Below are 24432 nucleotides of genomic sequence, written 5' to 3' on the forward strand. Positions count from 1 at the left end.
ATTCAGGTTTAATTTCTGGAATGGAATGTATATGGTCCCCTAAAGGTGTGATCCCTAAGCACAGAGTCAGGTGTAATCCCTGACCACTGCTAGGAGTGATCCCAAACCAAAAATGCATAAATACGAATGACAACAAGTTGAAATACACTCGTAATTCTAAATTTGGTAAATAAAGAAAAGAAAACAGCAATCAGGGATTATCTTGACCTTCCTGAATAAATGTAACCAAATACAGGCAAACAAATAGTTGGTAAAAACTATTACTGGGCTGGGATGAAATTCCCAGCAGCATTTAGGGTTTATTTGTTAACCCTTATACTATTTAAAAGCCTTTTTTTTTTTTTGGTTTTTGGTTTTTTGGGTCACACCCGTTTGATGCTCAGGGGTTACTCCTGGCTAAGCTCAGAAATTGCTCCTGACTTTGGTGGGGACCACATGGGACGCCGAGGGATTGAACCACGGTCCTTCCTTGGCTAGCACTTGCAAGGCAGATATCTTCTAGCGCCACCTCTCCAGCCCCTTAAAAGCCATTTTTATAGAAGAATTTTAACTAACAAACATCGAAGAACAATTAAATTAAAAAAGTTTTATATTGAGCTCCTGACTAACATCACATCAATGACTGCTGAGAACTTTATGTACAAGTTGAAGGTCCTTTACTGGGGCTGAATGAAGCTACAGTTTTGTTCCACTAGTTAGTCCTGAGACTGCCAACATCAGCTTCCTTTGTCCCCTGATGGTGCCACAGTATTTCTGTCCAAAAATTAGGCCTGTGGCTCTACCTATCAAATTATTGAAAAAGCTGAGCAGAAAATCATACTCATGACCCCCTCTAGGTTTCAATCAGCCAAAGTCAGAATGTAAAGATAAAAAGAACAAAACAGACTTTTTAAATGAACACAATTTATAAACAAACTCTTTTTTGTTTGTTTGCTTGTTTTTGGGCCACACCTGGCTGTGCTCAGGGGTTACTCCTGGTTCTGAGCTCAGAAATTGCTCCTGGCAGGCTTGGAGGACCATACAGGTTGCCAGAAATCAAACATAGGTCCAGGCAGGCTGAGTACAAGGCAAATGCCCTACTGCTGTGTTATAACTCTGGCTCCTTGGACAAATTCTTGATACAAACAAATCAGCTATAAAAACAACCATTTCTGGTTTAGAGCAATGGTACAATGAGTTGGGCACTTGCCTTGCACACAGCCAACTTGAGTTTGGTCTCTCACATCCAATATGGTTCCCTGAGCACTGCCAAAAGTGATTGCTGTGCGTGGCTCCAAATGAAAACAAACATTTCTGAGAAAAAAAGTAAATCTGAACACTGACTACATATTTAAGGGGATTACAAGAATTTAAGAATAAGTGACATGATGCTGAAAGTTTACATCATAATGTTTGGGAACATAGCCCTGGAGAGAGGACAGGGTAGTGGTAGAGAAAATGGACCCAGGCAACTGCAAGTAGGTTCAGGCTGAGTGGGTGCAAGGACTGGTTTCAGCATACTCTTTGCTGTTGAACATATTTGGAGATTTTCATAATAAAATGTTAGGAAAAGCCTTAAGAAGTAATACTACTTAACTTCAACTTCACACATTTTTATTTGTTTGTAGTGTGTGCCATACAGATGATGTAGGAGTTCTCATAGTTGGCCTTAACAGGAGCAACATGTTTGGTCTTCACTCATCTCTGGTACAACTGCTTTCTATTGAAAATGACATCTTGACAGGTGTGAAATTTGCTCCAACCAAACAGATTCAGATGAAATTCCAAGGGACACCAGGCAGGCATGGGCCAAAGGTACTTAAGGTATTGCTGGGGCCAAACCCACAAGGTTATTACCACGGTCAAAGACAGAGTAAAACTGTCTAATAAAGACATCACCTAAGATCCATAGGGGCCCCGCTGGAGGCTGGATATCAAGGCCTTGAAAGCCACTGCTGCAGAAGTTCATTCCATCCACAAAGTCCTGGGTGAGAAAGGAGAGGTGAGTTCATGGGTGAGGGTCCATGGGCCATAGACTACTGTGTGCTTAGACTGTTGCTTTGCAGTTTGGGCAGGTTGGTTCTTCTTCCTGCTCCACAAATTTCTAGCCTGGTTCTCTTAGTCAAGTGTCTATACAGACTCAGATAGTTGGCCTGAGTATCTGAGTTCTATGGTTTTGAGAATTTTTTATTTGTTAGTCACCCTCTTTATCTCTCTCTGACTTTACAACTGGGAAAATCAAAGACTAGCTGTGTGGTTGCAAGATCAGAAGATAAATTGTTGCTTTAAATTTAGGCTTCTTCACTTTTGATGAAGCTCCTTTTTAAATTATTATTGTTATTATTATCATTATAATTATGATATTTTGGGGCTACACCCTGCTGTGCTCAGAGCTTTTTCTAGCTCTATGCTCAGTGATCACTTCTGGTGATGCTCAGGACAGAGTCCCTGATCTTAGTTTTCAGTTATTCCTTTAGTTTAGCCTCAAGCAAAGTATGGTAAATGTATATCTAATCATCAGGTAAACCCTTGAAATCTGATGTTGCTTCTGAGAATATGGGAAAATTGTTTGAGAGGAAGAAGATAAAAATTCAAATTTATTATCACACGGTTTGAGGATTGAGGTGGCTCTGACACATCGTGGAGCTAGTAGTGGGCACTACTTAGGGTTCACATAGAAGTATAGAGGTGCTATTGTGACAATGGTGAATAAGACTGATGCTCTTGACCCAGATACATGGCTGGTTTGACCTGAGTCTGGGGTTTATATGTCCTTTCCTGATTCCTTTGTGGAAGAGGCTAGAGGACTTGGTGTGCAACTATGATTTAAACCAACAGTTTCACTTGCACTTTCTATTGTGTTTGTGAAGGGATGCTGGAGATAGAAGTGTGGGGTAGAGGGTATCTAAAGCTCTCTTCCTATGCCTCAGTGCTCCTTCTGATTCACTTGCTCTAAAGCTATGAGCCACTTGAGGGTAAAGTGAGTGTAGTAAACTGTTGCCAGTAAGCTGTGGTGCTGAAAAGCCTGTCAAGGGTAGTGAAGAACAACCAGATTTCCTGTTTTAACTCACCCTTCAAATGTAGAATCTATGGCATCAAAGAATAATTCTTGGAAGAGAATGCTGGTGTGAATATCAGAAGAAATAGAACTGTATTTTGTTCCCCCATCCAGCTCAAAAAGTTCAGACTTTGAACCAGGGAAATCTCCTGGTCTCCTTACCCTAACTATAAAGCAGGATAGTCACAATAACATCCATCAACATAGGCTATTGAGGCAATTAAACCTTGTGTTTAAAAATCCCATTGACATGGTCAGAAAAATCTCCTGAAATGGCTTGCTCAGGAGTTCTTGCTGTTTTAAGGCACCAGAGAAAATGAGAGAAGCAACCCAGGGGTCTTTCCACTATGGGCATCCTGTGTCTCTCACAGAAGGGCCAGTGCTGCCATGTGGGGAGAGAGCTTGGGGAAAATTTCTATTTGAGAATTTACTTATAAGAAAACAGTTATTACCTGCAGAGTGTAGGCAGATGGTTGAAGAGTGTAGGGAATTTCATTGATGATGAAGGTGACATCTGGCATGATGTTGAGGTTGTCACACTCCATTGCATACTAAAATATAACATAGACGATTTACTTAGGCCTCTGGGCTCCTGGGAGAGAGCCAGCTCCCCACCCCACTGACCCCTTGCACACTCCTAAGCACTCACTTCTCCATCTATGGGTTCTGCTCCAATGGCCTTTTGCAGCTGTTTGATCTCCTTGGAGGGGCCTGTGATGAGGGAAGTCCCTGTGTCTACGATGGCCTGGCAGCCTTCAGAGCAAAACATCACTGTGCCTCCCACCTGGATTCTGAGGGGTATAGAATGCATATCATCAGCTCCCTCCCCTGACTCTCTCCCACCCCAAACCTTCCCTTGGCTCACTTCTACTCTTACTCTCTCTGTACTCTGCACTGATACATGCAGCACTTTATTCTGGGGTCTCTCGCCATACAAGTGTATCCAATTCTTTTTGGACTGAAACCTATAGCAAGAAGTGCATTTGTTTCTTGATCTAGTACCCAAACAAGTATATGAATTAAAGTTTCTTGAACAGCACCTAATCTTAATATAAAACATACATTCTGACATTTTCTGACTTATTTCTTTCATTAGAAAGTGTAGGCTATGGTCTCTTACAGTGATTCGATAACCAATTACCAGGTACCCCCTATGTTTGAAAATGCCTCTGCAGACAATGAACACTGACAACTTTTTAGTTAGTGCTTAAAGAGCAGCATCTTATAGGAACTATTTTTTGGTGGAACTGAATCTGAATCACAATATTTTGAGTCTTTGTATTGTCTAGGACAGTTTAGGAAAGTGGCTGGCATTTAGGCTGCCCACCCTGCTTCTCCCCCCCCCCCCCCAGAAGATATGTTTAGCACATGGCAAGGTTCAGCTACAGTGCCATTCTTCATGAGATCTTGAGTTTTTCCCATAGAAGCCATCTTGCCCCATCTGCTGGTACACTTTGGTACACTTTTCTTTGGATTACTGACAAGTGGAAGTCTACCCATATAGAAATGATTTTTATGTATGTCTTACTCCCTCCACCCAGTTTGATAATTGACATACAATTCTGCTATGTTTCAGGGGAAGGCCTGATAATTTGACATAAAAGCAAATTACAAATGATTCCCACAGTGACTTTAGCTAACACCCATGACCACATAAACTGTGGTTTCTTGTGCATATAACTGTTAGGAACTGTTCTCTTAGTAACTTCTAAGTGTTAACTACTTAGTCAAAATGGGAGACATTGCCATAAATTTTGCATATGGATAGACATGGAGAATATTATGCTGAGTAAAATGAATCAGAGGGAGAAGCATAGACATACAGTGATCACACTCATCTGTGAGATATTTGAAAAGCCCATAATATGAGAATAATACCCAAACACAATAGAGATGATGGGCGTAAAGTGCAGCTAAGACAGAAAAGGGACCACTATCACATTCATAGTTGAAAATGATCACTCTGGAACAGAGCTGGAAACTGAAAGGAAATAAAGTGAGATGCATGATACCCCTTCAGTAATAGTACTGCAAACTGCAATATCTAAAAGGAAAAGAAGAAAAATAAAAAAAGAAAAAGAGAAGGGGCCGGAGTGGTGGCGCTGAGTGGTAAGGCACCTGCCTTGCTTGCACTAGCCTAGGACAGAACGCGGTGAGATCCCCTGGTGTCCCATAAGGTCCCCCCAAGCCAGGAGCGATTTCTGAGCGCATAGCCAGGAGTAACCCCTGAGCGTCACTGGGTGTGGCCCAAAAATCAAAACAAAACAAAAGAGAGAGAGAGAGAGAGAGAGAGAGAGAGAGAGAGAGAGAGAGAGAGAGAGAGAGAAGAAAAGAGTACCAGAGGAGGGTAAATGATAAAATTGGTGGCAGGAAATAAATACAAGTGAAGGGATGGGTGTTAGGACATTGTTTGACTATATTTCAACTATCAACAATGTTTTAACTCTGTATCTTATAGCGCTTTGCATGCCAAATACTTCTAACCTTATAACTAGATGTTTGAACATTTTGATCAAATTTCTCCACTCCCTGCTTCTGACTTCCGAAATATGATATCTTATTTTTATGGGTTTCTGTTATTTTCTATTTCACACATAAATGAGGTCACATAGCATTAATACTTCTCTGGTGCCCTCAAGGCATCCTTGACCATCTATGTTGTCAGAAATGGCAGGAATTTTTTCTTTTGTAACTAAACTCTATTGTATGTGTACCAACCACATTTTTCAATGCAGTAGACATGGATGTGGAAATCACTTTGACATAATGAGTTGATTTCCTTTTTATAAATATACATAAATGAAATTACTAGTTTCTATAATAATGTGTATATATAATAATATGTATGGTAATAGTTATGTATCTTGTCTTATACAAAAGTCCATTTTTGCCTGCTTCTATCATTCATTCATCTTTTGTCTTAGTGTTTCTTAATGTTAACTGATGTATGAGTATGTGGAAGTGGATTTCTATTGAATCATTGGTGTACAACTTGTATAAGGAAGGAAGGTGAGGGTCAGTACTTGACTTGCTTCTTTGGTTTTAGTGCTCCTTCCTGAAACTCTGCTTTGCAACCCCTCCACTCCCACCCATGTCAACTCAGCACTCCACACCTTTAGCCTCACACCAAGATCCGTTCATTCAGATACATTCAATCAATCCAATTAGGGTAGTGCATATAGCTTCTCCATGGAGATCACTTACGAGTCCAGCGCAATCTGCCAGTAGCCTTGCTTGGTGACAGGGACCCAGTTTAAACTCCCAGAGAAATGAGAATGGTCATAGCCTCCGAAAATCAGCTCACTCCCAGCACCACCCTCTGGGTTGCTACTCGGAAAGAAAGACATATTGTTAAAGGAGGACTTTTGGGAACTTTGGCAATGAGCCTTAGCTGGCTTGGTTATTTACACCCAGGACATAGAGAGGCAGAAATGTCAGTTTTGGTTTTGAGTCAGAGTGTCTGAACTCCACCGGTTGGACCTGGGGCAGAATTGTCACTAATTTGTGACTGTCTTCCTGCTTCTTGGCTATATGGGAAAGGGAGATGGCGATTGGGGTCTGATCCTTTAAATGGGGGAAGGGGAGGAATGAGGGAAGACATACCATGTGTTTCATGTGCTTTAAGATATCCCCAGGAAGCTGAGTATACTTGTGATGGGTGTGGTGTTGAAATTATATAAAAGAGAAACTATCATTAATAATATTATAAATCACAGTACCCCAATCAATCCAAAAAAGAGGTACCCTGAGGAGATCTTTTCCCCAAATATCTTCCTAACATAGTATTGTGCAGCTTTCTGAACTTTCTATACGATATCTTCTCCTTTGTGCTAAGGCAAAGAAGCTGATTAGAATGCAGTGCTATTCCATAAAACTTGACTAGTAATTTTCAGTAGTGTTGACTTATCAGACTATTTTCTGTCACTAATAAGATTCTGGAGGAAAAGAACAGAAAACAAATTCATTGTCAGGAAGAAAATGACAACAATAGAAAAAGTCAACTTGGGGCTTGCAAGACAGAGCAGTGAGGTGGAAGGGACCTGGCTTGATGTGGGTGTCTTGGGAGTCCTGGGTTTGCAAGAGAGGGGAAGGCCTGTCCCAGCCTCATTGGAGGCACCATGCTAATATTTGGCCTACTTTATTTTATTTCAGAATCGCATGACCTAGTGTCATTTGAGGCAACTGGCCCAGTGACATCAATACCAGTTCATTTGGCTGCAAAACCTTTGCTATTTCACTTACTACTGATGCCTTCCCAGGTTGGAAGGGGGTAGGAAGTTCTATAAGTGGGGGACTGAGGGGGTCCAGATGCCCTCCCTCTTAAACATGGCCTGGTCCCACTGCAATCATACCAAGAGTGGAGGCCATACTAGAGAGAGAAAGTTCAGCTCTTCATGAGAAAAGAGGGGGCAAAGAGCTGCAGCTAATAGAGGCATGCTCCCAGCAGGCTTGCTGAAAAGGAAGGCAAGAACTTTTCTCTTTGGGATGAAGGTGAGTGGGTTCTCCCAGGTGAAGGGAAAAGTGCCAGTAGTAGCAGCGATTTAAAAAGCTGGTGAAATATATGTAACATAAAAGTTATCAGTGTTTTCATTTTTAATAGTAAGCACATTGTCGTCCAAGTCATCTCCAGAGTCTTTTTATTTGCAAAACAAAAAATTATTACCACTAAAGAACCACCTCTGACAACCACCATCTACTACTGGTGTCTATGAATTTAGCTTCCAAGTAGCCAAATATAGTTATATCATAAGAGCAATCAGCCTTTTTATTTTCCTTTGTTGACTCCTCCCCCTTCTTCTTCCCTTCCCCTACCTTCTCATTTTTGAATTACACCTGTCTCTGTGCTTAGGGATCAGTAAAGACCAGGTGATATTCTACTACTTTACTACTTTTGGTGCAACTATATTATTGTTGACTTATTTTTCCTGCTAATTTCCCTCCCTGTTCTCCTACCTCCACCACCACACATACACACACACTGAAATTACCCTATTTTCTTGTGTTTCCAGTGCTCAGCAAAATGCTCAGCAGATGATAGGGACTTGATGGAGATTTGATAAAAAATTAAATATCCAGAGCCAGAGATTTCCTTAAATTAGTCATGGTGTGCTGTTTGCAGCATTTCATAAGACTGTATAGGGCTAACTCCATTTTATTATTCAGAGAGGTTTAGTGTTTTGCCAGGGTGGGCACAGTTGGTAGTCAAACCCAGGTGCTGTGAGTGTTAAGGGTTCTTGCCCAGCTGGAAATGTCCTTTGTGGTCATAATAACCTGAACTTTGTGGAATTGATGGGTCTTACCTGCTCATGTACACGGAAAACATGGGTACATCTATCAGGTTCTGGGCCATCATGTTGTCGAAAACTGGGGTCACTCCTCCAACAGCTAAGGATGGGTAACCCAGGCCCAGAATTCCATCAAATTCTGCATTTTCAAAGGTTTTTCCTGGCTCCGTGACACTCTCTCCAAACTGCTGGCTGACCACAGTCAGTCCCTCCACCTGAGCAGAGAAAATAGAGAGAAAATGGGGGGCGGAGAGTTAGCATGGAGGTAAGGCGTTTGCCTTTCATGCAGAAGGTCATCAGTTCAAATCCCAGCGTCCCATATGGTCCCCCGTGCCTGCCAGGAGCAATTTCTGAGCATGGAGCCAGGAATAACCCCTGAGCACTGCTGGGTGTGACCCCCCCAAAAAAAAACCACAAAAAAAAAAAAGAAAATAGAGAGAAAATGGCTTTTGAGCTCATTGGAGATTCTTGTAGATTTTCTTTGTTCCCTAAAGAGAATGCTTCCTTCTTTGTTTTCTTGATCAAATGGGCACAGATTTTTGGGTGTCATAATTCAACACATTCAATTAAAAAATCTTTGCTTTTTTTCACTCAGAAATCACTCCTGGCCTTGGATTACAAATCTGTAAATTATTAAATGGGGGTTGGAAAAAATGAAGGGGGTGGTAAAGTGGACTAAAAATGAAGTGTTTAGTCAGTAGAGTGCCAGGTACTTGAGTTGTGGTGAGGTGTGCACATTAGGATCCCAAACCTTAGCACTACTATCAACATGCTACATAAACAAGGAGAAATAACTGAAAATAAATTCTCCCTTTGTGTGGATGCAGGTCGCTGAGGTCATGTGCAGTTTCACAAACTGCTCTGAGTCATAGGACACATCTGAGCATCAGATCCTCTGTCCTAGAAATTCCAAGCCACCCAATTTCCCTGTGGCATACCTTCCATTTTTCTTTCCACCTTTGCTTGTGAAAGACACAAGTCCCCTGGAACTTCTCCATGAGGTGCCCTGGCAACCCCTTTTCTGGGTTCTGCCCTCTGGGGGTGTGAACACAGCATCTGAGGCCCAGAAAAGCTGACTCCAAGTTGCTGCCTTTTACCATGGCTCAGCATCTCCTGTAGGCCTCCCAAGTTGTACCCTTCCAAGTTCATAGAAGCATCACAAATAGCCTGCAGAATGGCTGTGCCTGGGTCGCATTAGCCTCCCAGAGCAACTCTGCTTGCCAGGGAACAGAGGTCTATACAGTGTGCATGAGTCATATGTCTGTGTTAATCTGTGTGCTGGAGCACTTGTGTGTCTGTGCATGTACATGTGTCTGTGTGTACATGTATGCACTTGTGTATCTGTTTTGGAGGGTAGGTACCCCACACCTATAGTGCTCAGAGGTTTCTTCTGGCTCTGCACTCAGAAATCTCTTCATCTGGAGCTCAGGGGTCCAAATAGGATGCCAGGAATTGAATCCAGGTTGGCCATAGGAAATGCAACTACTCACTGTACTATCTCTCTGGTCCCCACACTAAATTATTAAATATGTACCATAAAAAGTTGAGGTATAATACAGAAGTTATAAATGTACAGTTCAGTGATTTTTTTGCCAGATCCATACAGATCTATACAAGAAAGCTCCCTGACTAAGAAATAGAATATTACATAATTGAAGAAAGCATAGGCAGAAGAACATTCTAAGACTTAGATCAAAGGAGTCTTCAATGATAGGATACGAATGGCAAGGGCTATAGAATCAAATCTGAATAAATGGGACTACATTAAATTAAAACATTTCTGTATGCCAAAAGAGACACAGATTAAAACTAAAAGACAACTCATGTGGACCCAACTTAGACTTCATGAGACCAGACCATGATCGTCCAATCCTGAGACCTAGAGCCCAGGCATAGAATGGACACAGTTCCCTGCAATAGTAACAGGAACCAAACTACCCCAGGAAACTCCTAGTACCACTCTAGCACCAACTTGAGCCAGTTTTGATATGACATCGTGACAAGGGAAAAGGCAGGTTGTCCTAACAAATCACCTAAGGGTAAGATGAAATCAGAAGACATGGCATCCTTTGATCTGTGCAAAAGCCAAGATCCCTAACTACAGACGTTGACAATCATGACTGGGCAAAACTTATACAAGGACCAAAAAAGAAAGACCCTAGTCTAGGCTTTGGCCTAGGATTTGTACAATAACCAAGATCTCTAATTCCAGAGATCTGACTTTGACAACTGTGACAGAATAGATCTTCCAGAAACATAGTGCAAGACTTCGTCCTAGGATCTGTGCAAAAACCAAGACCACCAGTTACAGAAGACCGATTACAACAACAGTGATGGAGCAGAACTACTAGAACTGTAAAGAAAGATGCTAACCTAGGCTTCATCCTAAGACTTGTGCAAATACCAAGATCCCAAGATAAGAGGCCTGAATCTATCACCCACAAATGAGCTGAAAGTTTCCTGACACCATAAAAAGTCCTTGGGATGTGAAAAGGAGAGTGTATGGAGCCTATAGTTAATCCCATGAAAGTATGTTTCAAGGGCGGCGTAACCCTGTATCTTTTAGGCCAAGGGTGGCGAGCAAGTTTGACACAAAGAGCCAAAATTTTAAACCGTGAGAGTCAGAGAGCCACACCACACAGTGACCTGCCAAAACAGACAAACACACAAAAGAATATAATTTTAACAATAATATATTAAACCCATATTGCATTTTGCCATTTTGAGTGAGGTTAAAAATCCTGCAGTGATGGTGAGGGTGTGCTGCGTCCTCCACACTTAGAACTAACGGCAGGATGTGACACAACATGTGACACACGGGACGTCCGCCCTCCCTCTCACTGGCCCGTGCAGCTGTTTCCGAGGGATGGGAGACGGGAGGACGCAGCCTGGAGCGGGACTACACGCTCGGAGCTCTCTCCTCAGAGGTCCCTTCTCAGAAGTAGCAGAACAAAATCTAAACTTGGCAAAGAGCCACAGTATACAAAATAATGATAAGAGGCAAAGAGCTGCATTCATTTTGGCCGGGAGCCGCATGCGGCTCGAGAGCCTCATGTTCACTACCCCTGTTTTAGGCCAAGGGAATTACCTTTCTAACTTCCCCCGATTTACTGTGCCTATGCAAAAACCAAAACAAAACAATAAAACCTTGCTACCTTGCCACATCACCCTCCTTTTCTTCTTCTTCTTCTTCTTCTTCTTCTTCTTCTTCTTCTTCTTCTTCTTCTTCTTCTTCTTCTTCTTCTTCTTCTTCTTCTTCTTCTTCTTCTTCTTCTTCTTCTTCTTCTTCTTCTTCTTCCTCCTCCTCCTCCTTCTTCTTCTTCTTCTTCTTCTTCTTCTTCTTCTTCTTCTTCTTCTTCTTCTTCTTCTTCTTCTTCTTCTCCTCCTCCTCCTCCTCCTCCTCCTCCTTCATCATCATCATCTTCTTCTTCTTTTGCTTTTTTGTAGTTGCTAGTTTTGGTCTTTTGTGTAATTTTTGTTTCTTTTCTTTGTTTTGTCTGTTTTGTTTTTGTTGTAGGTTTTTGTTTTCCATATTTTTGTTTTGTTCAATTTTTTGTTTGTTTTTTTGTTTTTGTTATGTGTTTGGTTTTTTTTTTTTTTTTTGGTTTTTGGGCCACACCCGTTTGACGCTCAGGGGTTACTCCTGGCTATGAGCTCAGAAATCGCCCCTGGCTTGGGGAGACCATATGGGACGCTGGGGGATCGAACCGCGGTCTGTCCTACGCTAGCGCTTGTAAGGCAGACACCTTACCTCTAGCGCCACCTTCCCAGCCCCAAAGAACTTTTTTTTTTTTTTTTTGTGGTTTTTGGGTCACACCTGGCAGTGCTCAGGGGTTATTCCTGGCTCCAGGCTCAGAAATTGCTCCTGGCAGGCACGGGGGACCATATGGGATGCCGGGATTCGAACCGATGACCTCCTGCATGAAAGGCAAACGCCTTAGCTCCATGCTATCTCTCCGGCCCCCAAAATAGAGTTTTTTTGTTTTTGTTTTTGTTTTTGGGCCACATCCGTTTGATGCTCCTGGCTAAGTGCTCAGAAATTGCCCCTGGCTTGGGGGGACCATATGGGACGCCGGGGGTTTGAACCTTGTGTTTTTGTTATGTTTTTCTTCTTTTTGTCCCTTTCTTGCTTTTAAATTGATATTTATAACCTCTAGACGGACTCCCCCCAGTTCTTTTTAGTTTGTTGTTGTTTTTTTCTTTAAAACAGAACCACATAACTTGAATCATCTTGTTCTGCCTCATAAATTGAGGGGGAAGAAAAATGGATGGTACCCGAACCAAACAGTCCTATGAATAATGAGTAGAAATAAAAAAGGATCAGACTTAAACACCAAACCTAGGGTCAATGACAGCAGAATCGATATCTAATCTTCAACAAGCTATACACAGAGGGGACCAGTTACCCTAGCAGTCAGGGGGCAAAGGAGGGGTATGCTGGAAACTGGGGTGGAGGGAGGACAACACTGGTGGTGGGATACCCCTGATTCAATGCCACTATGTACTGCAAATATTACTGTGAAAAATTTGTGACTCACAATAAAAATTATTTTAAAGAAAACAACATAAAAGACAACTAATTGAGTGGGAGAAAATATTTGCACTCAACACATAAAATAAAGGGTTGATATCTAGGGGCCGGCGAGGTGGCGCTAGAGGTAAGGTGTCTGCTTTGCAAGCGCTAGCCAAGGATCAGGACCACGGTTCAATCCTCCAGCGTCCCATATGGTCCCCCCAAGCCAGGGGCAATTTCTGAGTGCTTAGCCAGGAGTAACCCCTGAGCATCAAATGGGTGTAGCCCGAAAAACCAAAAAAAAAGGGGGGGGTTGATATCTAGAATATACAAAGTACTCAAAAAGGTTAACCCCACAAAACCTAAAATCCCTATTAAAAATGGGGAGAGAAAATGAATAGATACTTCTTTGAGGAAGACCAACAGATGGCCAGCAGACACATGAAGAAGTGCTCATCATCACTTATCTTTAGGAAAATACAAAATCAGGACAATAAGAGGGTGGCACATATTAAAAAGTGGGAACAAATTGTATTGGTGGAGATGTGGTGAAAAAGGAGCTCTCAACCACTGCTGGTAGAAATGCTGCCTTGTCCAACCCCTATGGAAAACAGTACAGAGTTTTCAGTGAACTACAAATCAACCTGCCATTTGACCCAGCAATCCAGTTTCTGAATTTCTATCCCAAGGACAAAAAAACCACTGATCCAATAGAATATATGCATACCACTATTTATCGCAGCACTCAGTACAATAGCTAAGAATTGGAATCAACCTAGATATCCAACAACAGATGAGTAAATAATTAAGATGTGGTATGTGAGTAATGTGATCTGAAAGCATGGTTTATCTTACATTTTGTGATGACCTTTTTTAATTTTATAATTCATTAATATTTTATGGGTTTTTTTTTTTTTGAGTCTCCAGAGACTGAACAGGTTGAATGCATGCAAGTGAGAAATCTGGTTTTGATCACTGGTAGTACATGGTACCTTGACCACTGCTCAAAGTGACTCCTGAAGAGGATTAAGCTTCCAATCTCATTCTGGCTTTGGAAATTTCCAAAACCACTGAGTAATCTATTTGGCCTTTCTGCTTGGGATTCTTAACAGTTTTAAAATAGGAATGAGCAAAACATGTGGACAAAACTGGGATCTAAACTGTCATCTTCACTCTTGCTAGGAAAGAACCTAAGTGACCTACGCAGCAGGTAGTGCTCCTTGTTGCCTGGCCAGGCCACCCCATCTTTGGGAGCCACCTCTGCCCCAGGATGATCTGAAAATGTCCTCTGAGTATTCTGACAGGGCTGGCTAGTCAAGTGTCTGTCAAGAGAGAAGGAATTGTACTCACAGAAACTTGGTCCACTCCAATGATCCCAGACAAGCTCCCGGTCCCATACTGAATGGAGAAGGGACTGCCCAGTGCTCTGTATGTGTCAGACTGCGAAGGGTTGAACTGGGCATGTGTCTCTGCAAAATAAGGCTGCTGCTTTTGCTTTGATTATCGACTTTGCACATGTCCCATCATCTCAGAGGTAAGACGTTTCTTTCGAATCCCCCAGAAAAGCAGGCTCTGGCCCTTTATAATGATTCCTGCATGCCCCCCCACAAGGCCTTATTGGGAACCTATATAATTGTGTCCTGGACAAATGTTATTGTCTATAGTGACCTTATGAGGCATACTAAGATACGTGCCATTTATTAGACACCAGCAACAGTCTCTGCCAGTAGTAGGGCAAAAGCTTGGCATTTAAAAGAAATCCAGGCACAGTTACTATATCAGAAAACTTCTATGGATTACTCCTTGCCAAACGCTTGAACACTTTGTCATGAAGTTTCCCAAGATATTGCATCTCTAGGTCTTGGTCTGCATACACGAAATAAGTTTCTCCTTAGCTTATCATTTTTTGATCCTTATAAACCTCTGAGGTACCTCTATCCTAAATGACCCTCCCACGAGACCCCCCCAGCTCCATCTGGGTGTGCTGAGAGGTCAGCTATCAAGCAGTGAACTGTGTGCTCTAGAGCCCCTCCCACTTTGCTCCCCAGAAACAGCCACTGGAAGGAACCTTTCCCCCACATGCCAGTGGGTGTTCCAAGAAAATGAGTCATCAATCATTTGAGGATTTGTATTTTCAGTAACTGAGTTTCATTAACCTTGGTCAGTACTAAGCTTTCAACTTGGAGAGCAATTACATTTTTATCTCTTTCTCTCTAGCCTACTTCTCTTTCTGCAGGTTTAGGCAGACTCAGTAGTGGAGAAGGTGTGGCAGAAATGGTCAACTTCTTGCATCCTGCCTTCCAGTGCTAAGAACTGGCTCCCCCTCATTCTTCATTCTTCAATGAATTTTGGGCCCTACTTACTGCAGGCTGGGCTGGTGCAATATATAGAGGTGACCCAGAGGTTGGAAGAGCCCGTGTCAAAGATGACAGTGAAGTTCTGTGGTGGAGAGCCAATGGAGATGGTGCCGAAATACTCCATCTGTGGTCAAAGGAGAAAGGAAGGAAGCTAGAGGTCCAAAGGGCTTTCCCTGGGACTGGAGTTTAGACTAAACTAGCACAGATTAGATCTTGTAGAGTTTGGGAGGTGGTTTGGAAATGGAAAGCAGTAGAGGTGCATCTAAAGTTCAGATGGTAGCTTCACCTACACTCTCCCCAGCCTCCTGACTTGCAAGCAAGCCATTGCTGAGTTCATGCTGCCCAGAGCAGAGGCTGGGCCATCTCCCCCAGAGAGTTCACACATTCGGGTGAGAATACTGGAGTTTCTTCATCTGAGGTCAGAGAGATGCAGGGTGTTGTGCACAGAGCCATCCCTGAGAACTATCCCACCTCTGCTTGCTGCTCTGGTTGCCATTGAGCACACCGTGGCCAAACCTTGCCTCAGACCCCCAGTGCCCCATCCCAGCCCTTGTACAGCCTCACATCCAGGTAATTGATGAGGGGTTCGTTTGCGCTCTGGTCCACCGTGCAGGACTCTGTGTACTGGATCATGTCTAGGTTCTGGGCCTTCCAGAACTCAGAGAGCTGGCCTTGCTTTCGAAGCTTCTTCTGTAGAGACTGGCACCTTCTGAGTGGCACTCTAGGGACAAACCCAGGGGAGGCGGATGTGTTTCTGCTCTCTCTGCTCCTTCACCTGCCCATCCCAGCTTCAACAGAGCCTTGGAAGGCAACAATGGTTGCAAGTGTTCCCCCGCTGGAGTGAGCTTCTCCCACTTGCCAGAACAGCCCTGTGGCCTTATGAAACCTCTCATGACATGACGCCCACCCCCTGCCTCAGCTCAGTTCTATAGGATGGGCTACAGTTCTACAGACTCCAATTTTTTTTTCTTCTTCTTCTTCTTCTTCTTTTTTTTTTTTTTTGGTGCTGGGATGTGTAAAGTTTGAACACACTCGAGGTACTCTGGGCTTAATCTTGTCTCTGTGCTCAGGGATCACTCCTGGCTGGGCTCAGAGAACTATAAAGTATGTCAGGTCAATCACATGCAAGGTAAATGCTATGGCTCTAGCCCATTCTTCTCTTTCCAGTATTCCCTTTCTCATTGCAGCCTTAAGGACAGCCTAGGATAGGGGCTTTCCAGGGTTAGATGCTAGAATCAGACTCACCTGTGGAGAGATCCTTGTGCCTGACCTAGGTCCATGAATACCAGCAGCAAGAGAAGCAGCACTTTCATTGTGGGTCCACCAGCAGTTCCTTTCTGGCAGTGCCAAAGCCTTCCTTGGCTCTCTCTTTTATTCTGTTCCAGGGCAGTGGGACCTTGCATTTCTGTTCTGCCCAGCCCAGTCTCAAAGATAATGGGTTGAAGTCAATCAATAGCCAGGCCCAGAGTAAACACAGCAAGTGTAACAGGGCGTTCTCCTTCCACCCATAGCTGTGCCCTTCAGCAGCAGCAGGACCTGTCAGTGGGAGGTAGGTCAGGGAAAGAGGTATTAGGTTCAATACTTTGTTACCCTAATATAGGAGAGACCCCTTTAGCATAGAACCATCTCTAAAATCCAAGAGGGTGGACTTTACCTCCTAGAGTGGCTATGTTCCAATTTGTTGAAACTTCTGAACCCAAGCAGCAGAACCCATTACCACTTGTCTCATATGCCATCACTACCCAGTTCTGGGGCAGGAGACAGGAGGCCTTACCAATCAATGGCCTAATAAGTCTCTTGATAGCAGTTGTGGGTACTGATTCCATCTCTGAACTCTAAGAAATAGACAGACTTGGAGTTGGAACTAAACTGAGGCCTCCCTAAAGCTTCCAAAAGTGTAGAAGGGTACCCAAGGGGCTTAAAGCCCTTACATTTGATCCCCCCCTTACTCTTGACTCCTGAGTCAATGAGAGCAAAACTTCTGTAGCATTTCCCCAGGTTCTAGGTCTCCTGCTTTCTAATCTTTCACTAGGAAGAGATATTATATTCTGCCTATATTGTAAGTTTAAGAGCTGAAATATGAAAGAACGTATTTTCATTCCCTCCCCCCTTTTTTGTGGAGGCACATATAGCTTGTTGCTGGTTGTTGTGATGCTTAGGGGACTAAGTGGTGCTGGGGTTTGAACCCAGGCCTCCCAATGAAAGCTTACACATTAATTTCTCAATTTTTTAAAAATTGAACAAAGTTGTTTGTGGTTGAGCATCATCATATAATGGTCAATACTGTCACTTCACTAAAAGGCCCAGGTTTATTTCTTTCAGCACTTATTTGGCCAGATTCACTATTTTGCCCTAGTTGCATTAGTTTTGTTATTTTGTTCTGCTATTTACTGCCTTTAAGGAAGGACCAAGTTATGTCTACAGGGACTGAGGTCTCAACTACTGAGACGTTGTGCTTAGAAACTTCCCAGACATCCTTGCACATAAGTAGGAAGACTGGAAGACTGGGGCACATAAACCAAACCTGTGGATCTTTAGCAGTAGTTCTCTGATTGGGCTCCCAGGCCTCTTGACTTATTGCCAGCAATCCTCCTGCTACAAAGTTAGTGTCATTTTCACTGAGCTTAGTGAAATGAGTTTAATCATGGCCTTTTCCTCCTCACCCAGATTCTTGGCACAATTTTGCCCTTACTCTAAGAGTAGAAAGTTTGAGAGGGAGGGTTAGAGAGACAGCTCAGTTGGATGAGATGAGTGCATGCTTTGCTTGGGGGGGGGGCTTGCATTTGATTACTGACAGCACTATTGCTTCCTAATACATTCAGTGACCCAGATCCAGGAGCAGTACACTACACTACACTACACACACACATACTACACACACACACACACACACACACACACACACACACACACACACACCAGCTCAACAGCAGCTCATCACCACCTCAGGATGGAGATGACAAATAGAAATGTTCTAGTTTCTTTGTTTAAAGTTGATGAATGAAGGAAAATCTACAACATTGTGTGTGCCACTGTAGTTAGAAGAATACAAGGATTTAGTTTGGCTCTGCTGCTAAGTGGCTTTATACAAGGAGATGAATCAACTTTCTCTGAATCTAGTTTCCTTATTTCCTGTGAAAAGGAGAGTTTGTACAAGGAAATAATAATAAAGACCACTTGGGTGAGGGTAGGAGTGGGGACATAGGCTATATGCTAACATGTGGATTAATAACTTTACAAGCTCGAGATAACCCAAGGTTAGGGGTGTAACTCAGTGGAAGAGAAGCCTTGCTTTCCATATGTAAAGCCTTGGTTCTCATCCTCTGAAAACACACACAAGTAAATTCAAACCTTAAACCAATCCTACCCAGTATTTTTAAATTCCATTTTGTGAAAAGATGCTGTGGTTTAAGTAACTTGTAGAGGTGTCAGAGTTAGGGTACCAACTTAGGCTAGTTTGACTTTAAAGTCTTTAAAGTTAACATTCTGTATTAGATTATTTTTAGGCTATGCCATGCATGACTTTCTTTCTGGAAGAGAAAGATGAAGTGGGTGAAAGGGAGAAGAAAGGAGAATTATTTCCTGCATGGTAGAAAAATCAACTCACTTTATTGTGAGAGAGAAGGTATGTACACGATAGAGTGTGATGGCAATAGCTGTTGGAAGAGGAATCCCATAGTTGCTTTATCTTCTTCTGCCTGTTTTGGGCAATACCCAGTGGTGCTCAAGGGCTACTCTTTTCTTTTTTTTTTTTTTTTTTGAAGGTACAGAAAATTATTTTTATTTTTTGCTTTGGGGACCACACTCTAGCAGTGCTCAGGGATTACTCCTAGCTCTGAGCACAGGGATGATTCCTGGCAGGCTCTGAGGATCCTGGGTAATGAACTTAGGTCAGCTGTGTGCAAGGCAAACTCTGTGCCTCACTGTGCTATCAAGCCAGCCCCAAGGTAAATTATTTTTTCTTTTCATTTTTTCTTTATTTAAACACCTTGATTACATAAATGATTGTGATTAGGTTTCAGTCATGTAAAGAACCCCTCCTTCACCAGTGCAACATTCCCACCACCAATGTCCCAAATCTCCCTCCATCCCACCCCACCCTCACCTGTACTCAAGGCAGGTTTTCCAGTTTCCTCATTCATTCACATGATTATGGTAGTTCTCTGTGTAGATATTTCTATAGCGTATTCACCACTCTTTGTGGTGAGCTTCATGAAGTGAGCTGGAAGTTCCAGCCCTACTCTCATGGTCTCTGAGGATTGTTATAAAAATGACTTTTATTTTTCTTAAAACCCATAGATGAGTGAGACTATTCTGCATCTCTCTCTCTCTGAATTATTTCACTCAGCATGATAGATTCCATGTACATCCATGTATAGGAAAATTTCATGACTTCATCTCTCCTGACGGCTGCATAATATTCCATTGTGTATATGTACCACAGTTTCTTTAGCCATTCGTCTGTTGAAGGGCATCTTGGTTGTTTCCAGAGACTGGCTATTGTGAATAGTCTGCAATAAATATAGGTGTGAGGAAGGGGGTTTTGTATTGTATTCTTGTGTTGTTAGGGTATATTCCTAGGAGTGGAATAGCTGGGTCGAATGGGAGCTCAATTTTTAGATTTTGGGGGAATCTCCATATTGCTTTCCATAGAGGTTGGGCTAGACGGTATTCCCACCAGCAGTGGATAAAAGTTCCTTTCTCTCCACATCCCCGACAGCACTGATTGTTCTAATTCTTTGTGATGTGCACCAATCTATGCAGTGTGAGGTGGTATCTCATCGTTGTTTTGATTTGCATCTCCCTGATGATTAGTGACGAGGAGCATTTTTTCATGTGCCTTTTGGCCATTTGTATTTCTTTCTTATCAAAGTGTCTCTTCATTTCTTCTCCCCATTTTTTTTTATGGGATTAGATGTTTTTTTCTTGTAAAGTTCTGTCAGTGCCCTGTATATTTTGGATATTAGCCCCTTATCTGATGGGTGTTGGGTGAATAGTTTCTCCCACTAGGTGGGTGACTCTTGTATCCTGGGCACTATTTCTTTTGAGGTGCAGAAGCTTCTCAGTTTAATGTATTCCCATCTGTTGATCTCTGCTTCTAATTGTTTGGAAAGTGCAGTTTCCTCCTTGAAGATGCCTTTAGTCTCAGTGTCATGGAGTGTTTTATCAACGTGTTGTTCTATATACCTTATGGTATCAGTTCTGATATCAAGGTCTTTAATCCATTTGGATTTTACCTTTGTACATGATGTTAACTGGAGGTCTATGTTTGCTTTTTTGCAAGTGGCTAACCAGTTCTGCCATCACCACATGTTGAAGAGATTTTCCCTGCTCCACTTAGAATTTCTTGCTCCTTTGTCAAAAATTAGGTAATTGTATGTCTGGGGAACGTTCTCTGAGAACTCAAGCCTATTCCACTGATCTGAGGGTCTGTCTTTATTCCAATACCATGCTGTTTTGATAACTATTGCTTTGTAGTATAGTTTAAAGTTGGGGAAAGTAATGCCTCCCATTTTCCTTTTCCCTAAGAGTGCTTTAGCTATTCGAGGGTGTTTATTGTTCCAGACAAACTTCATAAGTGTTTGATCCACTTCTTTGAAGAATGTCATGGGTATTTTTAAGGGGATCGCATTAATCTGTATAATGCTTTGGGGAGTATTGCCATTTTAATGATGTTAATCCTGCCAATCCATGAGCACGGTATATATTTCCATTTCTGTGTGTCCTCTCTTATTTCTTGGAGCAGGACTTTATAGTTTTCTTTGTATAGGTCCTTCACGTCTTTGGTCAAGTTGACTCTAAGATATTTGAGTTTGTGTGGCACTATTGTGAATGGGATTGCTTCCTGACTTCCATCTCTTCCCTATCATTATTGGTGTATAAAAAGGCCATTGATTTCTGTAGGTTGATTTTGTAGCCTGCCACCTAGCTATATAAATCTATTGCTTCTAGAAGCTTTTTGGTAGAGTCTTTAGGATTTTCAAAGTAGAGTATCATGTTGTCTGCAAACAATGAGAGCTTGACTTCTTCCTTTCCTATTTGGATTCCCTTGATATGTTTTCTTGCCTGATCGCTATAGCAAGCACTTCCAGTACTATGTTGAAGAGGAGTGGTGAGAGCGGACAGCCTTGTCTTGTACCAGAATTTAGAGGAAAGGCTTTTAGTTTTTCTCCATTGAGGATAATATTTGCCATTGGCTTGTGGTAGATGGCTTCCACTAGATTGAGAAAGGTTCCTTCCATTCCCATCTTGCTGAGAGTTTTGATCAAGAATGGGTGTTGGACCTTATCAAATGCTTTCTCTGCATCTATTGATATGATCATGTGATTTTTATTTTTCTTCTTTTTGATGTTGTGTATGATGTTGATAGATTTACGGATGTTAAACCATCCTTGCATTCCTGGGATAAAACCTACTTGGTCGTAGTGTATGATCTTCTTGATGATGCATTGGATCCTATTTGCCAGGATTTTGTTGAAGATCTTTGGATCAGCATTCATCAGGGATATGGGTCTGTAATTTTCTTTTTTGGTAGCGTCTCTGTCTGGTTTTGGTATCAAGGTGATATTGACTTCATAAAAGCTGTTTGGGAGTGTTTCCATTTTTTCAATTTCATGGAAGAGCTTGGCTAGAATTGGTAGTAGCTCCTCTTGAAAGATTTGAAAAAATTCATTAGGAAATCCATCTGGGCCTGGGCTTTCTTTTTGGGCAAATGTTTGATTACAGTTTCAATTTCCTCAGTAGTGATGGGGGTGTTTAGATATGCTACATCCTTCTTACTTAACTGTGGAAGGTTATAAGTGTCCAAGAATTTTTCCATTTGTTCCAGGTTCTCATGTTTAGTAGCATAAAGTTTCTCAAAGTAGTCTCTGATTATCCTTTGGATCTCTGCAATATCTGTCGTGATCTCCCCTTTTTCATTTCTAATACGGGTTATCAGATTTCTCTCTTTCTTTGTGAGTTTTGCCAATGGTCTATCAATCTTGTTTATTTTTTCAAAGAACCAACTTCTGCTTGATCTTTCAGATTGTTTTTTGGTTTTCCACTTCATGAGTTCTGCTTTTAGCTTTGTATTTCCTTCTGTCTCTCTATTTTTGGTTCCTTTTGTTGGTCATTTTCTAATTTTTTGAGCTGCGTTATTAAGTTATTCAGGTATGCCCCTTCTTCCTTCCTGATGTGTGCTTGTAGATCTATAAATTTTCCTCTCAGGACCGCTTTTGCTGTGTCCCATCGATTCTGGCAGTTTGTGTCTTCATTATCATTTGTTTCCAGGAAAGTTTTGATTTCCTTTTTGATTTCATCTCAGACCCACTGGTTGTTCAGTAGCAGGGTGTTTAATTTCCAATTGTTAAAGTTTTTCTTCTGTGTGGCTTTGTAGTTCACAACTAATTTCAGAGCCTTGTGGTCAGCAAAGGTAGCCTGCAAGATTTCTATCCTCTTGATTTTATGGAGGTATGTTTTATGTGTCAGCATGTAGTCTATCCTTGAGAATGACCCATGTACATTGGAAAAGAATGTGTATCCAGATTTTTTGGGATGGAGTGTCCTGTATATATCTACTAGTCCTCTTTCTTCCATAACTCTTTTCAGGGCTAGTATGTTTTTGTTGGGTTTCAATCTGATTGACCTATCAAGTGTTGATAGGGCCGTGTTGAGGTCTCCCACAGTTATTGTGGTAGTATTGATTTCTTCCTTCAGATTTGTCAGTAATTGTATTAGATAATTCGCTGGTCTCTCATTGGGTGCATATATGTTTAATAGTCTGATTTCTTCCTGTTGAATATATCCCTTGATTAGTACATAGTGTCCATCTTTATCCCTTACCACTATTCTGAGTATAAAGTTGATGTCATCAGATATTGATATGGCCACCCCAGCTTTTTTGAAGGTGTTGTTTTCTTGGATAATTTTCCTCCAGCCTTTGATTTTGAGTCTATGTTTGTTCTGACTATTCAGATGTGTTTCTTGTAGGCAGCAGAAGGTTGGATTCATCTTTTGACCCATTTTGCCACTTTGTGTCTATTAATTGGTGAATTTAGTCCATTGACTTTGAGGGAGATGATTGTCATAGGATTTAATGTCATTTTTGTAGATAAGTTTGCTGTGTTTTTTGGACTCTCTTGTCTTAGAATAGACCTGTCAGTTTTTCCTTTAAGGCTGGTTTATCATCTGTGAAGTTTCTGAGCTGTTGTTTATCCATGAAGCTATGTATTCTTCCTTCAAACCTGAACGTGAGTCGGGCTGGGTGCAGTATTCTCGGTGAGGCATTCATTTCATTTAGTTTTGTCACAATACCCCACCACTGTCTTCTGGCCTTGAGAGTTTCTTGTGACATGTCTGCTGTAAGTCTTAGGGATGCTCCTTTGAATGTAATTTCCCTTTTGATCTTGCTTCTTTCAGTATTCTATCTCTATCTATGGGATTTGTCATTGTAACGAGGATGTGTCTTGGGGTGTTTTTCTTTAGGTCTCTTTTAGCTGGTACTCTTCGGGCATGCAGAATTTGATTGCATGTAATCTTTAACTCTGGGAGTATCTCCTTGATGATGTCTTTGACAGTTGATTCTTTCTGGAGATCTCCTACCTGGGTTTCTGGGACTTCAATGATTCTTATGTTGTTTCTGTTGAGTTTATCAAAGAGTTCTATTTTCATCTGTTCGCATGCTTTGAGTACTTTTTCCATTGCCTGTTCGTTTGTCTTAAGGTTCTTTTCCAATTTCTTCTGTTGTGTTGAGTTTTTCTGCATCACATCTTCCAGTACTCCGATTCTCTCCTCAGCTGTTGATACCCTGTTGGCGAGGCTATCCATTGAGGTTTTCAGTTGAGCTACCATGTTTTTCAGATCTGTTATTTCAGTTTGGAGTTTTCTAATTTCTGTCTTTGTGTTCTGTTCAGAACGATCTATGCTTTTTTTGAGTTCTACGAACATCTTTTATATTTCTATTCTAAACTCCTTATCTGAGAGTTTAATCAGGTGGTTGGAATTTATTAGGTCATCCGAGCTTTCATCTTTATTCTCTGTGGATGGTGTTTGCCTGCGAGGTTTCCCCATTTTCATGCTTGTAGTGTGGTTTTTCCTGCGTGTTGTGGTGGGTTTCACTGGTTAGAAAGAGTCGCGAAGTGGCTGCACTCTTCTGCTGTCTCTAGTTGACAGTTTTTTTGGGGTGCGCTCCCTAGGCCTCTGAGGAAATCTTCAGGGATTCAGAAACACAGGCAGACAGGCACAGGCAGGAGAAGTTTC

General features: G+C 41.9%; 1 protein-coding gene across 1 annotated transcript; it reads right to left on the reverse strand.

Annotated features, from left to right (window-relative positions):
- Positions 1 to 1798: 1798 nt before the first annotated feature.
- On the reverse strand, positions 1799 to 16505 carry CTSE (cathepsin E). The gene is made up of 9 exons (XM_049770973.1): positions 16438 to 16505; positions 15757 to 15913; positions 15199 to 15316; positions 14186 to 14304; positions 8338 to 8537; positions 6242 to 6364; positions 3687 to 3828; positions 3490 to 3588; positions 1799 to 1963 (listed from the first exon to the last, which is right to left on the reverse strand). Exons 1-9 carry the CDS (start codon positions 16503 to 16505, stop codon positions 1799 to 1801), a joined length of 1191 nt encoding a protein of 396 aa, XP_049626930.1.
- Positions 16506 to 24432: the final 7927 nt, after the last annotated feature.

The sequence above is a fragment of the Suncus etruscus genome, chromosome 3, assembly GCF_024139225.1.
Source record: "Suncus etruscus isolate mSunEtr1 chromosome 3, mSunEtr1.pri.cur, whole genome shotgun sequence".
NCBI lineage: Eukaryota > Metazoa > Chordata > Mammalia > Eulipotyphla > Soricidae > Suncus > Suncus etruscus.

Coding starts and splice junctions, on each gene's coding strand:
- CTSE (XM_049770973.1), bottom strand. CDS start 16,505: ATGAAAGTGCTGCTTCTCTTGCTGCTGGTATTCATGGACCTAGGTCAG. Junction 15,317..15,756: donor CCCTCATCAATTACCTGGAT/GTGAGGCTGTAC, acceptor CTTTGACCACAG/ATGGAGTATTTCGGCACCAT. Junction 14,305..15,198: donor TTGCACCAGCCCAGCCTGCA/GTAAGTAGGGCC, acceptor CTTATTTTGCAG/AGACACATGCCCAGTTCAAC.